Here is a 16443-nt window from a genome sequence, read left to right on the forward strand (position 1 = left end):
AATAACAGCTCTTTATGCAAAGTTCTGGGTCGTGTGTCGGGGCCTGGACCTGACTGGGGAGCGAAGCACAGGAACCAGAACCAGACTAAGTCATTTTAAAAGCTGTGGGAGTGAACAGTGGTCGGCTGGTCGGCATTTTTGGTAAAGATATTTCCTCCTTTGGAAGATAACCAAATTTCAAGCTGCCATTTAGAAAAACTGATGATGCTGATAAGGAGTACTAACCTGAGGATCTCCAGCCGGCAGTTTGGACTCTTCAGACCAACAGAGAGCTTGTTCAGCCCTGAATCCCTCAGGTCATTGTTACTCAGGTCCAGCTCTAGCAGACTAGAGGAGGAGGCGCTGAGGACGGGGGACAGAGCTTCACAACTCCTCTCCCTCAGATTGCAGTGACTCAACCTGAAAAAAGAAAAGAAGAAGAAAGCAGGAAATCCTTCTGGTTCTCTCCTGCACAATCAGGGACGCAGGCTTATTCTTTAGTTGACCTTTATGAGGACGGAAGGTGCAATGATACGGAATGAAATCAGTTCTTGGAGTAACTACTACTGCGACTGCCTAAAACGCTGCCAGGTGTGATGCGTGTTGCTGAACACCTGCAGACCCTGCAGACACACTGCATAACACCTGCAGACACCTGCAGACCACCTGCAGACACCTGCAGACAGAACACCTGCAGACACCTGCAGACACCTGCAGAACACCTGCAGACACCTGCAGAACACCTGCAAACATTTCAGGTCACCTGCAGAACACCTGCAGACACCTGCAGAACACCTGCAGACACACCTGTAGAACACCTGCAGACACCTGCAGACACCTGCAGAACACCTGCAGACACCTGCAGACACCTGCAAACACCTGCAGACACCTGCAGACACCTGCAGACACCGCAGAACACCTGCAGAACACCTGCAGACACAGCATAACACCTGCAGACACCTGCAGACACCTGCAGACACCTGTAGAACACCTGCAGACACCTGCAGACACCTGCAGAACACCTGCAGAACACCTGCAGACAACTGCAGAACACCTGCAAGACACCTGCAGAACACCTGCAGAACACCTGCAGACACCTGCAGACACCTGCAGACACCTGCAGAACACCTGCAGACACCTGCAGACACCTGCAGAACACCTGCAGACACCTGCAGAACATTTACAGGTCACCTGCAGAACACCTGCAAACACCTGCAGAACCTTACAGGTCACCTGCAGAACACCTGCAGACACCTGCAGACACCATGCAGAACACCTGCAGACACACATGCAGAACACCTGCAGACACCTGCAGAACACCTGCAGAAACCTGCAGACACCTGCAGAACACCTGCAGAACACCTTGAGACACCTGCAGACACCTGCAGACACCTGCAGACACCTGCAGAACACCTGCAGACACCTGCAGAACACCTGCAGAACACCTGCAGAACACTTACAGGCTTTTCTGCAGGCTCTGACCACTGGCAGCAGCCTCAGAGAACCACTCTGAAGCAGAGTATTTCTTCAGGTCAAACATCTCCAGGTCTTGTCCTGAGGACAGTAACATGAAGCCAAGAGCTGACCACTGAGCAGAGGAGAGACTTTCTGTTGTCAATCTTCTGGATCTGAGGTTCTGTTGAACCTCCTGGACCAGTGAACTATCGTTCAGCTCGTTCAGACAGTGGAACAGGTTGATGATTCTCTCTGAGGACAGATTCTCTCCAATCTTCCTCTTGATGTAGCCAATGATTTCCTGATTGGGCTCTGAGCTGCCTTCACCGTTAATTAGACCTCGTAGAAGAGCCTGATTGGTCGGCAGAGAAAGACCCAAAAGAACCGCAGGAACAGGTCCAGGTGTCCTTTTTCATTTTGCAAGGCCTCGTCCACCGCACACTGGTAAAAATCAGCCTGTTTGATTTTGGTGTTGGGCATTTTAGAGCGTAAATAACGTAATAAGGTTGGTTTTTTCTGACAGTATGTTGGTGCCAGAATTGGTGAATGTCAAATGTGCATGAAGAGCAGCGAGAAACTCCTGAACACTCAGATGGACAAAGCAGAACACCTCCTCCTTGAACAGTCCTCGCTCCCTTCTGAACATCTGCGTGAACACTCCTGAGTAGGCATCAGCCGACCTGACGGTGATGCCACAGTCTCTTAGATCGGACTCGTAGAAGATCACATTGCCTTTCTGCAGTTGTTTAAATGCCAGCTTTGCCAGAATTGGAATCATCTCACAGCTCTCTGGACTCCATTGTGGAGCTTTCCCGTCTCCTCTCTTGTTTTTCGGTGGTGGACTGAACAACCAGGAAGTAGATGTACATCGCTCATCCATAATAGTATCAGGTCTTCATTTTAGGGAGGGTGTTTGCATCTACCTGAGAACCTCCAGGCTCAACTCTGGATCCTCCAGAACAGCAGAGAGCTGCTTCGTTCCAACATCTCCAGGATGGTTGAAGCTCAGGTCCAGTTCTTTTAGATGGGTTGGGTTGGACCTCAACGCTGAGGCCAGAGAAGAACATCCTTCTGCTGTGATGAGACAGCCCGATAACCTGCATGCAAGCACATCCACCACACACACACACACACGCACGCACACACACACACACACACCACACACACACACACCACAACCACACCACACACACACCACACACACACCACACACACACACAGACATTCCTCACTAATTAACAGCTCATTTATGCAAAGTTCTGGGTCGTGTTTGGGGCCTGGACCTGACTGGGGAGCGAAGCACAGGAACCAAACCAACCAGACTAAGTCATTTTAAAAGCTGTGGGAGTGAACAGTGGTCGGCTGGTCGGCATTTTGGTAAAGATATTTCCTCTTTTTGGAAGATAACCAACATTTCAAGCTGCCATTTAGAAAAACTGATGATGCTGATAAGGAGCACTAACCTGAGGATCTCCAGCCGGCAGTTTGGACTCTTCAGACCAACAGAGAGCTTGTTCAGCCCTGAATCCCTCAGCTCATTGTCACTCAGGTCCAGCTCTAGCAGACTAGAGGAGGAGGCGCTGAGGACGGGGGACAGAGCTTCACAACTCCTCTCACTCAGATTGCAGTGACTCAACTGAAAAAAGAAAAGAAGAAGAAAGCAGGAAATCCTTCTGGTTCTCTCCTGCACAATCAGGGACGCAGGCTTATTTCTTTAGTTGACCTTTATGAGGACGGAAGGTGCAATGATACGGAATGAAATCAGTTCTTGGAGAACTACTGCGACTGCCTAAAACGCTGCCAGATGTGATGCGTGTTGCTGAACACCTGCAGACACCTGCAGACACCTGCAGACACCTGCAGACACCTGCAGAACAACCTGCAGACACCTGCAGACACCTGCAGACACCTGCAGACACCTGCAGAACACCTGCAGACACCTGCAGACACCTGCAGACACCTGCAGACACCCGCAGACACTGCAGACACCTGCAGACACCTGCTGCAGAACCTGCAGACACCCGCAGACACCTGCAGACACCCCCAGCAGAACACCTGCAGAACACCTGCAGACACCTGCAGAACACCTGCAGACACCTGCAGACACCTGCAGAACACCTGCAGAACACCTGCAGACACTGCAGACACTGTAGACACTGCAGACACCTGCAGAACACCTGCAGAACACCTGCAGACACCTGCAGACACCTGCAGAACACCTGCAGAACACCTGCAGACACCTGCAGAACACCTGCAGGAAACCTGCAGACACCTTCAGACACCTGCAGACACCTGCAGAACACCTGCAGACACCTGCAGACACCTGCAGACACCTGCAGCAGAACACCTGCAGAACACCTGCAGACACCTGCAGAACAACTGCAGAACACCTGCAGAACACCTGCAGACACCTGTAGAAACCTGCAGACACCTGCAGGACACCTGCAGACACCTGCAGAACACCTGCAGACACCTGCAGACACCTGCAGACACCCGCAGACACCTGCAGACACCTGCAGACACCTGCAGAACACCTGCAGACACCCGCAGACACCTGCAGACACCCGCAGAACACCTGCAGAACACCTGCAGACACCTGCAGAACACCTGCAGACACCTGCAGGACACCTGCAGAACACCTGCAGAACACCTGCAGACACCTGCAGACACCTGTAGACACCTGCAGACACCTGCAGACACCTGCAGAACACTGCAGACACCTGTAGAACACCTGCAGAACACCTGCAGATACCTGCAGACACCTGCAGACACCTGCAGAACACCTGCAGACACCTGCAGACACCTACAGACACCTGCAACCACCTGCAGACACCTGCAGAACACCTGCAGACACCTGCAGAACACCTGCAACCACCTGCAGACACCTGCAGAACACCTGCAGACACCTGCAGAACACCTGCAACCACCTGCAGACACCTGCAGACACCTGCAGACACCTGCAGACACCTGGAGAAACACCTGCAGACACCTGTAGACACTGCAGACACCTGCAGAACACCTGCAGTCACCTGCAGAACTGCAGACACCTGCAGACACCTGCAGAACACCTGCAGACACCTGCAGACACCTGCAGAACACCTGCAGACACTGCAGAACACCTGCAGACACCGCAGACACCTGCAGAACACCTGCAGACACCTGCAGAACACCTGCGACACCTGCAGACACCTGCAGACACCTACAGAACACCTGCAGACACCTGCAGACACCTGCAGACACTGCAGACACCTACAGAACACCTGTAGAACACCTGCGACACCTGCAGACACCTGCAGACACCACCGCAGACACCTGCAGAACACCTGCAGAACACCTGCAGAACACCTGCAGACACCGCAGAACACTGCAACCACCTGCAGACACCTGCAGACACCTGCAGACACCTGCTGAACACCTGCAGACACCTGCAGAACACTTACATGGCTTTTCTGCAGGCTGTGACCACTGGCAGCAGTCTCAGAAGAACCCACTCTGAAGCAGAGTATTCTTCAGGTCAAACATCTCCAGGTCTTGTCCTGAGGACAGTAATATGAAGCCAAGAGCTGACCACTGAGCAGAGGAGAGCCTTCTGTTCTCAATCTTCTGGATCTGAGGTTCGTTGAACCTCCTGGACCAGTGAACTATCGTTCAGCTCGCTCAGACAGTGGTGGAACAGGTTGATGATTCTCTCTGAGGACAGATTCTCTCCAGTCTTCTCCTTGATGTAGCCAATGATTTCCTGATTGGGCTCTGAGCTGCCTTCACCGTTAATTAGACCTCGTAGAAGAGCCTGATTGGTCGGCAGAGAGAAAGACCCCAAAGGAACCGCAGGAGAAGGAACAGAGGTCCAGGTGTCCTTTTCATTTTGCAAGGCCTCGTCCACCGCACACTGGTAAAAAATCAGCCTGTTTGATTTTGTGTGTTGAACAGTTTAGAGCCTAAATAACGTAATAAGGGTGTTTTTTTTGACAGTATGTTGGTGCCAAACTTGGTGAATGTCAAATGTGCATGAAGAGCAGCGAGAAACTCCTGAACACTCAGATGGACAAAGCAGAACACCTCCTCCTTGAACAGTCCTCGCTCCCTTCTGAACATCTGCGTGAACACTCCTGAGTAGGCATCAGCCGACCTGACGGTGATGCCACAGTCTCTTAGATCGGACTCGTAGAAGATCACATTGCCTTTCTGCAGTTGTTCAAATGCCAGCTTTGCCAGAATTGGAATCATCTCACAGCTCTCTGGACTCCATTGTGGAGCTTTCCCCCTCCCTCTCTTGTTTTTCTGTGTGGACTGAACATCCAGGAAGTAGATGTACATCGCTGTGAGAGTCTTGGGCAGCTCTTCTCGCATCTTCAACACATCCTCAAAAACCTTTGCAGTGACCCAGCAGAAGATTGGGATGTGACACATGATATGGAGGCTTCGAGATGCCTTGATGTGAGAGATGATCCTGCGCCCGCTCCTCCTCCTTGAACTTCCTCAACTAAAGTACTCTTCCTTCTGCACGTCAGTAAACCCTCGCACCTCTGTCCTCATGTCCACAAAATCCGGATGGATCTGATTGGCTGCCGCGGGCCTCGTGTTATCCAGAGTCGAGCGGAGGGGAGAAGACTTCTGTTAATGAGGTTTGTGAGCAGGACCTCCACCGAGCACGGTGCCTTCACATCTATATCCGCCTCCTGGAATTCATTGGTTCTGGTGTCCATTTCTAGTCGGCTCTCATCCAGCCCATCCAAGATAAACAGAAGCTTGAATTTACAACTGTCAAAATTGGCGTCTCCTGATGACTGCAGAGCTGTAAAGATGCTGTTAAGAGCCTCTATTTGAATGGCCCTGGACTCTTGGATGCACTTATGAGTGAGTTCAGCCAAGGATAGGCGTCTCCCCCTCAACAGGTTCAGCTGGCGAAAGGTGAACGGCAATATGAGATGCACGTCTTGATTGGCTCGTTGTTCTGCCCAGTCCAACACAAACTTGCGGATTAGAAAGGTTTTGCCAATTCCTGCATTTCCTTGGTCAGAACAGTTCTTATGGGTTTATATTTCCCAGCTGGAGGTGTAAACAGGTCACTGGGACTAATGGGTTGTTCTGTGTCTGAAGGGTTCCCAACCATGTCAATCTGAGTGACCTCGTGCTGAGCATTGATGTGTATGTCGCCACCGGTGGTGACGTACAGCTGTGTGTAGACGTCGTCCAGCCGTTGCTCATCTGCCTTCTCATCACAGCCTTCCTGCACACACATAAACTTGCTCCTCAGGTTTGACTGAAGCTTTGATTGATAAGAGCCGATGGGGACGTGTTCACATGTGGGACCTAAAGCAAAATATACATGCACATGTTAGTCGATATATTCAGCAGATATGATATATTATATATTTATTCCAGAGTGCTTTGAGCTGATGTTTTACAGTTTATCTTCTTCTCAGGTCCAGTTGGGCCTCACATTTCAAAAAGACAAGAACAGCATCACTGGAGTAAAACAATCCCAAAAACTTAAGTAAAGAACTCAGAAGAGCTTTTAAAGCAGGTACGACTGGAATTCTTTCAGACTGACGCTGCAGCAATTTGCTGTTGATGCTGCTGTTGAGATCTGACGCTCAAAGTTTCAGACTGGATCAAGTTTCACTGATTCCAGATCAGGAAAAACAATGAAAGTGGTGGCGGGTCTCAGCAGGTCCGAAGGGTTGATCATGAGTTCTGAACTTGATAGGACACAACCTCCATTCAAGAAAAGGCGGTGCAGCTTCATCTGGAAGGATGGGTTAACCCTAACCCTAAGCATGCCTCCTCAGTCAGACCACTTCCTGTGTGTCTTGGTAACAGTTAACTCTAAATTTATGACATTTTAATGACGTTAGTGGTGATGATGGTCACTCTATCCATGCCTTTATTACACCTCTATCCATGCCTTTATTACACCTCTATCCATGCCTTTTATTACACTCTATCCATGCCTTTATTACAGCATGGCCCGTCTGTCCTCTCCTGCCCGTTCCCATATTCTCCTACATAAATGCACATATTGCCGGTCTTGGTTTTCTCTGGTCTTGCTGATCCTGGATTCGCTCCATCAGGACCCGGAGGATGAAGGTGGGCCACATCTCTGATGAGGACGTCTGAAGATGCACCTGGACCTGGTATATTACTGTTAATGCTGATGTGCTCTGTGCACGTGGCCTCTGCTGCACGTCTGCCCGTCCCAGGGAGACGGATCCCTCAGCTGTGGATCTCCTCCAGGTTTCTCCAGTTTTTCCTGACCTGGTTTGAGGGCCTGAGGACGGAGGACGTCACACCTGTGCTGCCTGTAAAGTCCTCTGATGCAGCAATCTGGTGATTTTGGGCCTCAGGGCGGCTGATCGGCTCCCGGAGGCACCAGAATCTCAGCAGAACCACCTGGAGTGCTGCTCCTAAATCATGAAGCCATCTGCCATCGGACGTTAAACAGCCTCCTTTACTCCACATCTTTAAAAGCCATCTCAAAATGCACCTTGATCCTGTGTCAGGTTCAAACTGTTCATTTAAAAATGCTGTAACTACTTATTGTCACTCCTGACCAGAACCCTGACCTGCTTTAGCTGATGTTCTATCACCTCAGGATAGCAGGAGACAACCTGACCATCCATCCCCCATTTTCTTATATGTTCCTTTCTGTATATCATGCTTTGTTTTATCTTGTGACGCTTATGCTTTATCATATGATGCTTACCCTTACGCGTATTGTAATCTTACATGTTCGCGTGCTCGTATAAAAATGAACCTCCCCAGGGCCCACACTGGTAGCTACACTGCAGACGTGCGGTGGCCCTAGCAGCAAGTAAACCGAAGCTTCCTCTTACGGCAACAGCACAGGAAGGAAACTCATCACTTCTCTCCAACATCCTGCTTTCGTTTTTGCCGTTTTTCTTCCGTGTTCTTTTATACTTATTTTATCTGAGCTGCTTTATAATTGTAATGATTGTTTTTAAAGTGCTTTATGAATATATCATCATGAAACAACTCTGGAATTCTCTGAAACATTTTAGTGTAAAGATGTTTTACCCGACGTGTTTTGAGCTTTCTGTTCTCCGTTCAGCACTTTATTCTCAGCAACACTGATAACGAACTAGAGAAACAGTTTAACCTTTAACCTCTCCTGTATTAAAGGCTTTAGAACAGAAACTGAAACAAGCGTCACTGACCTGTTGGATCTGAACTGACAGCTGAAAGATTTTGCAGAATGTCGTTCCGAGGTATCTTCTCTAAAATCTTCTTGGTGACTTCCACGGCTCCTTGATCTTTGTAAGCCTTCACCATCAAATCCACAACGACCGTCCTTTTTTTGTTATCTATTTGGCCCTCTTTAATCGGGTTGAAGCCTCCCATGACTCCAGGATCTTTCAGGTAAAAATTGAATTTATCGAATTCATCCTCAGTTAAATGCTCCAGAACATTCAGCAGGATCTCTTGGGCCATTGTAGCGTCCGTCTTCTCTTTAGAGCAGGGGGGCTCATTACGTCGATCCCGATCTACCGGTCGATCGGGATCTACGGTCGGTCGATCGCGGCGTGACATTTAAAAATATCAGCCTATCATTCGTCCCGTCACGTGATTGATGTACAGGGCAGCCAGTGAGATGACAACTGAAGTTGACAATCAAGTGACCAATCACGTGCAAACAACGGCGCTGAGTGCAGCAGAACGACGTCAGCCTATCAGCAGTCCCGTGACTTGATTGACATACAGGGCAGCCAATCAGAAGCGCTAAACTATTCAGCCAATTACCTCTGATTTTAAGCCACCGCTAAAGCTGATGGTCATCAAAATGACTGAGGGAGCGGGACCAAGTAAGAAGACAAAAACAGATCACTTTCATATCGGCCAGTGCAAACATCTACTTTCTACATGAAGATGATGAAGTCCAAAAAGCGTTGACTGATGAACATCTGGAGGTGTGGGTGAGGCTGTCAGCAGCTACGGTCCCTGTGCCTCCCTGGCTGTTCAGTTCAGTGCCCGTCAGCAAAGTAAACTTAGGTAATTACAAAAAAAGGTTAATAGTTAATTATTATGTGTGTTTTGCCATATTGGCTCATTCAGTTAAGCAAAGTACATCAACTGTACATACAAATAATCCTCAATACATTTGAAAATAATTAATGTTTTGCATTTTTGTGGTGGGTAGATCACTTTGACTTGGTCATTTTGTAAGTAGCTCGCATGCTGAAAAAGTGTGAGCACCCTGATTTAGAGCCTCCGTCCCCAAACACCATCGTTCAGGAGATGGTTTAAAGGTTGAATGAGTCATTGACGATGGTCCAAATTGGTTGGTTGTCAGTAACGGGACAGGAAATCAGACAGAGAGAGGAGCAACGATAGTTGTGGGGGAGCAGATCACAGAAAGCTGTTTTGATCATTTTCTGGATGAACCTACATCAACCTTCTCTCTCAAAGCTGCTTTAGTCACATGGGGCCCAAACGCACCTCCCAAATGTGAGACCCCTTAACTCTGAACTCTTTATTTTGAAATGGCAACTAACTTGAATTGGTTTAGTTGGCTGATGGAACTGCTCTAAAGTGACATTTGACAGGCCAACGACCGGGACTGGGACAGCCTAATACCCATATTAGTAACGTGGACCAACGAAAGGGGACAAAAGCCAAAGTTTCAGAATCAGCCTAAAGAAACATATGACAGAAGACATCAAAGACTTTAGGAACAAAGGCAGCGCATGTGCCATCGAGCTGCATCTTTCCAGGGTCGTGATTAGTAGCAGGTTATGATACAGTAGCACAGATCATCAAAGAACACGAGCACGTTGTCTAGAATCAAAGAAAAGAACAAAGCTGCATGAAACAGTTGTGATCAGGGCGACTCAAGTAGTTCTGAGGGATCTGGAGACAAGGCGGCATTGTTGATGACAAACAGGAACAAACAAAAACATCAATCTGATATTGATATTAGAATGGACAGCACACACACACACACACACACACACACACCACTCATACAGCACACACACACACACACACACACAAACACACACCACTCATACAGCACACGCACACACACACACACACACACACACCACCCACTCATACAGCACACACACTAACACACGCACACACACACACACCACTCATACAGCACACACACTAACACACGCACACACACACACACACACCACTCATACAGCCACCACACACACACACACACAAACAACACACCACACACAACACACACACACTCACTCACACACTCAGTAGCAGTAAAATTCCACCACCATGACCCAAACACACTCCGCTCTGCCGTCGACAGTTTGAACAGCTTCATGTCGCCGTCGGCGCCACCCTGAATGAAACGGTTCCGTTCTAGAGCGACGCCACCAAGACGGTTACCTGAGGCAGGTGTAGCGGGTCCATGCTGTCGGGTCACCTGTTCTTCAGCCCCATCAAGGCTGTGGAGGACACAGTGGTGACACTGGTCACATCACCAGGTGTCTCACACAGGAACTCTTCAAAGCCATCACAGATGTTCACGCTCCGCTCTAGACGGGACGGCGTGCCCTCACCATGGGGCGGAGCACAGCACAGCGTTGAGACGGGCGGAGGCCGCAGACCGCGGACGCCCTCGCCGTGGGGGCGGAGCGGCACAGCGTTGAGACGGGTGGAGGCCGCAGACCGCGGACGCCCTCGCCGTGGGGGCGGAGCGGCACAGCGTTGAGACGGGTGGAGGCTGCAGACCGCGGACGCCCTCGCCGTGGGGGCGGAGCGGCACAGCGCTGAGACGGGTGGAGGCCGCGGACAGCGTCGCCGTGGGGGCAGCGGCACAGCGTTGAGACGGGCGGAGGCCGCAGACCGCGGACGCCCTCGCCGTGGGGGCGGAGCGGCACAGCGTTGAGACGGGCGGAGGCCGCAGACCGCGGACGCCCTCGCCGTGGGGCGGAGCGGCACAGCGTTGAGACGGGTGGAGGCTGCAGACCGCGGACGCCCTCACCATGGGGGCGGAGCGGCACAGCGTTGAGACGGGTGGAGGTGCAGACCGCGGACGCCCTCGCCATGGGGGCGGAGCGGCACAGCGTTGAGACGGGCGGAGCCGCCGCAGACCGTGGACGCCCTCGCCGTGGGGGCGGAGCGGCACAGCGTTGAGACGGGTGGAGGCCGCGGACGCCGTCGCCGTGGGGGCGGAGGCGCAGGCCGCGGACCCGTCGCCGTGGGGGCGGAGCGGCACAGGGTTAGGGTTAGGGGGCGTGGGGGGCGGAGCGGCACAGCGTTGAGACGGGTGGAGGCCGCGGACAGCGTCGCCGTGGGGGCGGAGCGGCACAGCGTTGAGACGGGTGGAGGCCGCGGACAGCGTCGCCGTGGGGGCGGAGCGGCACAGCGTTGAGACGGGTGGAGGCTGCAGACCGCGGACGCCCTCGCCATGGGGGCGGAGCGGCACAGAGAGGCTCCTCTGGCAAAGGTTGATCCCCTGACAGTGAGGTCATGGAGGTGGGAGGTGCAGGAAGTGCGCCGTGCGCTACAGTGCACACTCGTGCAGCCATGTTCTATTGTGGGGGCACGACCTGATTTTTCTATTGATTCTCCTAATAGGAGCAGCCGTTGATCAATAGTCTAAATATCAATGGCCTGTTTCAGCCTGTGAAGCTGTTAATGATGCTGTGAGAGGGAGGAAGGCCTCACTGATGCATTTAGTTCTGAAAAAAAAAGTGACTTTTGGGGGATGTTACCATAGTTGTTGTCAAAATTGGGATTGATTGAAACTATAAGAAAAAAGGAAAAATCTTTCTGTACCTCAGATAGATTGATTGAGATTTTATCTGAAGTTTGATGAGGACCTAAGGGTGGTCCTGGTAGTGAAGAATATCATATAATTCTGTGCTGAGACAAGGAAACTGGGTGTGATCAGCAGGACCGCAAGGTCCACATATACATACACATACATACACACACACACACGCACACTCACATATACATATATGCTGAAGTAGTGGTGAACAAAGAAAAGCTGAGAAATTAGAAGTTTGTTCTTGCGGATTTCTATGTTTATGTAATATCTTTGAAGAACTTTACTTATATTGATTTTGAAAATTATTCATATTCGTTGTTGGTTGATTTGGATCCTTGGGATCTCAGGTGTGGCTCACAGTCTGCAGCTGTGTGTTGGGCCTGCAACCAGTGACTAGCTTGGAGCTGGCAAGAACGGATGTTCACTCTCCGACTATCGGAAGTGAACAGGAAGTGGTTCTCGACTTCAAGGGGTGGAGCTAGTTGGCTCCCCCTAGGGGTGGTGCGGAGAGTCCCTCCCCACTCAACCCTCTCTCACTTTCTGGAGTGACAGCTTTCATCAGGAGAAGAAAATGGAGCGCACATTTTCTCTCTCCTTTACTGATCAGCGTTTGATTGTTTAATGTGTGTTGGAATTTAAGAAGAGATATGCTGGGGCACAAATGCAACAGGTTTATCTACTTGGCTGATTATGGTTTATGAATGATTGTTAAATGATTGTTTACTGTTGATGATTGTTTATCATAACAATAACATTAAAAAAACAATAATTTGATAAAAACAATGATAACACATTAATTAGAAGTTTGTTGACAATTTATGATAGTGTTCAAGAATTGTGCACTTTTTATTTTGTTGAAGGAGTTTGACAGTTCATGAATTATTGAATTTTTTCTGTTTCCTTTTTACACTTTTGATGCACCTGAACTTGACTCCAGTAGGGACAGACGAGAGGAGGAATTGATCTGCCGGTGGCGACATAACGGTCTTGCACTAAGGCCAGTGAAATTTTATATATATACACACCATAATTGTTTGGACAAACATCTACAGCGATTGTTTTGCAGATCATTTGGACAGGTTTAGAGTCAGATCAGATTTGTTTGAAAGTTATAAGGAATTTATAAATTTCTTCAACCTTTTAATTTTATTTACACCTCTTCTTTATTAATTCTTTACTATAATTCTGCTTTGCTTTTCCTTTCATGTTTTTATATTTCTAGATTCCTATATTAATTGAATTTATTTCTTTTTGTATTTTTCAGTTAAACAATTAATTTTGCATTTAAATTGAACATTAAAGTGAAATAAACAAAGCATTTACATATTAAGGTTTGAAATTGATATACCGTACTTTCCTAAGACAACTGCTACAGCAAAATGTCAAAAGCGGAGAGTAAAGCGGTTAAACGCATGACCCCAATTGAGGTGGTGCAGAAAAACAATCCCCTTATTAAAGGCCTACCAGAGGCCTCAAAGAAATGGAACAAGCGTTGGCCTGATATTGAACAACCTTGGCCGGTTGAAGGTACCCTCAACCCTGATGTGATTCAAACAATCTGTACACTTGTACCAAATGAGAAAAGGAAATGGGGAAAAAAGGAAAAAGGGGGAAGTCGTCGGCAACTGAACTGCACTCGCAATGTTGCAACTTTTGAAGGGGAGAAGTTGAGATTGGCTGCAAAAAAGAAAAACAAAATAGCTAAAGAAATTATTGAAAGAACCGCAAAACAAACAGCGGCGCTTGTGGAAAAGATTAACACTCCTTTCTCTCATACGGCTCCTGTAATAACCCCTCCACCGTATGAGACAGAAACTGAATACACTGACATCTATCCACAACTTCCTGTACTCAGCCAGAAAGGCAAGTACAACATTAAAGATGATCACAACCAAACTGTTGAAAAGGGAAAGGCAAAAACAGTCATACACATTTATCCGACAACTCCAAAATCTAAATCAAGAAAACCACGAGATGATGTTTACAACACACTGCTTCTGGAGGATGATGATGAGAGCGGTACGGATGAAGCCATAGGTGGCTATGATCCCGCCATTAAGCGTGTGTTGGCTAAAGCTGAAAAGAGGGGTAACAATCTAAAAAGAAGTAAGTCTGGTCAAGATCTGACCGATGACAGCTCAGGGTCAGACACTGATGAAGACTCGGACGGCAATTGTTCTTCCTCTGAGGAAAGACAACGTGCTTTGAGAAATCTTGAGAGGGGTATCGAACAGTGTCGTTTAGACATTAGCTTGACGGGAACTCCAGAAGCTCATAAGATGCTAGAAAGACAATTGGAAGATATGGAAAAACGGCGTAAGTCGTTAAAGAAGGGGAGGCTTTCAAGGCTGATCACTTCTGACTACGCCTTGCGTTCAAAGAAAGACAGCTCTGCTAACAAAATGTTCCCTGTTGTTGTTCGTGGTCAAAGTCTTGAGTATAAACCTTGGCAGAACTCCGATATGTCAGATATATAGAGAAGCTACCTATCCTTCAGGAGGGGCACACCCCTGGATTTCAAAACTGGAGGAACTTTTGATTGGAACACAACCTGCTGTTGGAGACATTAAAAGGCTCCTAGCTAATCTCATTGGTGTGTCTGCCATGGAAGACCTTTTGCAGAAGGCTGGCATGCCTCGGTTCATGGCAACTGCAGTAAATGATGCTGAACTGTTTTCTGCTCACAGAGGTCAGTTTTGGGGGGCGCTGAAAGACGCGTTTCCAACTAACATACATCCTGATAATATCCTCATTGAACCATTGGGTGAACAAGAAAATCCGAGAGCCTACGTTTCAAGAGCTCTACAAACTTGGCGTAATGTCACAGGCAATGATCCCGACGCTAATCAAATGGAGCAGTCTATCATTCGAGCTAAAATTCAGAAGGGATTGCCATTGCCGGTGCGTAGTAAAATAGCAGAGGTGGTTGGTCTTGGGAACATGATTAAGAGTGTTTACATTGATCACATTGCTCACCAGGTTGAACTATATCGTAGAAAAGAGCAAGAGTTGAAAAACCAAGATCATGAAACTCTCAGAAAACTTACTCAACTGCAGTTGGTGGATAACAAACGCAAAGAGAAAAAGCAAGCGGTAGTGATGGAAAACCAACCTGATCAGACATCACAAATGCAATCGAACCGAACATTATGCCAATCGTATCAATTTCCATCGGTGACATCTGTTCCACCAGTACCTCAGCAATATTACTTACACTCTGCAGGGTTTTGCCAATGAAACCATAAAGGGCTTTAAACACCTTTCCAACACTCAGAGAAGTCACAGACTTACGTTGTTGAAACATGACATGGCGCTAGATTACATCTTGGCCAGAGAAGGAGGTTTGTGTGTGTCGTTGAACTTGACAGGAGATGCTTGTTACACTTTGATTCCAGACAATGGTGATAATATAACAAGTGTGATTGACGCTTTGAAGAAGATAATAGATGCGTTCGGACCTTCTGAAAGCGCAGGAACGTCAGCGACGGCTTGGCTTCAGGACAATTTGGTCCAATGGGAGCTATGTTGATACAGGTTCTCAGTGCTGTCGTAGTGTCACTAAGTGTGATGTTTTGTTTTTGTACTTTGTCATTAACTTGTGCCAAGGCGATGATATTGCGTTGGATTGGTGTAGTGATGCCTAGCGACCAGGTTCAGATGCCACTCTTAAGTGTCAAAGCTTTGGCTGATTCAGATGAGGAGGACATTTCTGATGAGATGGTTGATAAATATCCAGTATAATCAATAATTCAGTATTTAGTGTGACCTTCGAGTCATATCCTTATGTTACTCTTTGCATTTAATGGTGTTTATGTTTTCCTTTCCTCCGTTGTAGTTCCGGTGACAAAGGGGGGAAATGGTTACATAATTTACTTAATCGTGATATCATGTTTTGATATGTTTGTATTGTATTCTCTCTAATGAAACCAATGTTTTTTTTTGCAAAGATACTGGCACCTCTGTTTTCTGTTTCCAGGACAGTAGTTGGGGAGCTACGTTGGGGTGACAACTATGTTGGAATGGACTCAGAAATTCAAAGTGAACTGTGAAAGATGCTGGAGACCCTGAATGAAGATGGGGAACAACTGAAGATCCTTCATCAGGGGACTGTGAACTACAGATTCGAAAATTACTGTTGATGTGTTTAATGCATATATCTGAAGTTTGTATTAATAAATTTACTAGGGAAATTTCATCAGTAGGCAGATGCTATGAGAACTCAGTTTTTCCCTTGTTTTGGTAAAGGG

General features: G+C 48.2%; 1 protein-coding gene and 1 long non-coding RNA gene across 2 annotated transcripts; both read right to left on the reverse strand.

The window, feature by feature from the left end:
• Positions 1 to 227: 227 nt before the first annotated feature.
• LOC130521254 (uncharacterized) lies at positions 228 to 4107 on the reverse strand. The gene is made up of 4 exons (XR_008949248.1): positions 3856 to 4107; positions 2898 to 3301; positions 2358 to 2531; positions 228 to 399 (listed from the first exon to the last, which is right to left on the reverse strand). It is a non-coding gene; the product is annotated as an uncharacterized LOC130521254 (long non-coding RNA).
• Positions 4108 to 6003: 1896 nt separating this feature from the next.
• Positions 6004 to 8969, reverse strand: LOC130521255 (uncharacterized). The gene is made up of 2 exons (XM_057024881.1): positions 8613 to 8969; positions 6004 to 6747 (listed from the first exon to the last, which is right to left on the reverse strand). The coding sequence occupies exons 1-2, from the start codon at positions 8884 to 8886 to the stop codon at positions 6416 to 6418; spliced, it is 606 nt and encodes a 201-aa protein (XP_056880861.1). The 5' UTR covers positions 8887 to 8969; the 3' UTR covers positions 6004 to 6415.
• Between the last annotated feature and the right edge of the window lie 7474 nt (positions 8970 to 16443).

The sequence above is a fragment of the Takifugu flavidus genome, unplaced genomic scaffold, assembly GCF_003711565.1.
Source record: "Takifugu flavidus isolate HTHZ2018 unplaced genomic scaffold, ASM371156v2 ctg835, whole genome shotgun sequence".
NCBI classification, from domain to species: domain Eukaryota; kingdom Metazoa; phylum Chordata; class Actinopteri; order Tetraodontiformes; family Tetraodontidae; genus Takifugu; species Takifugu flavidus.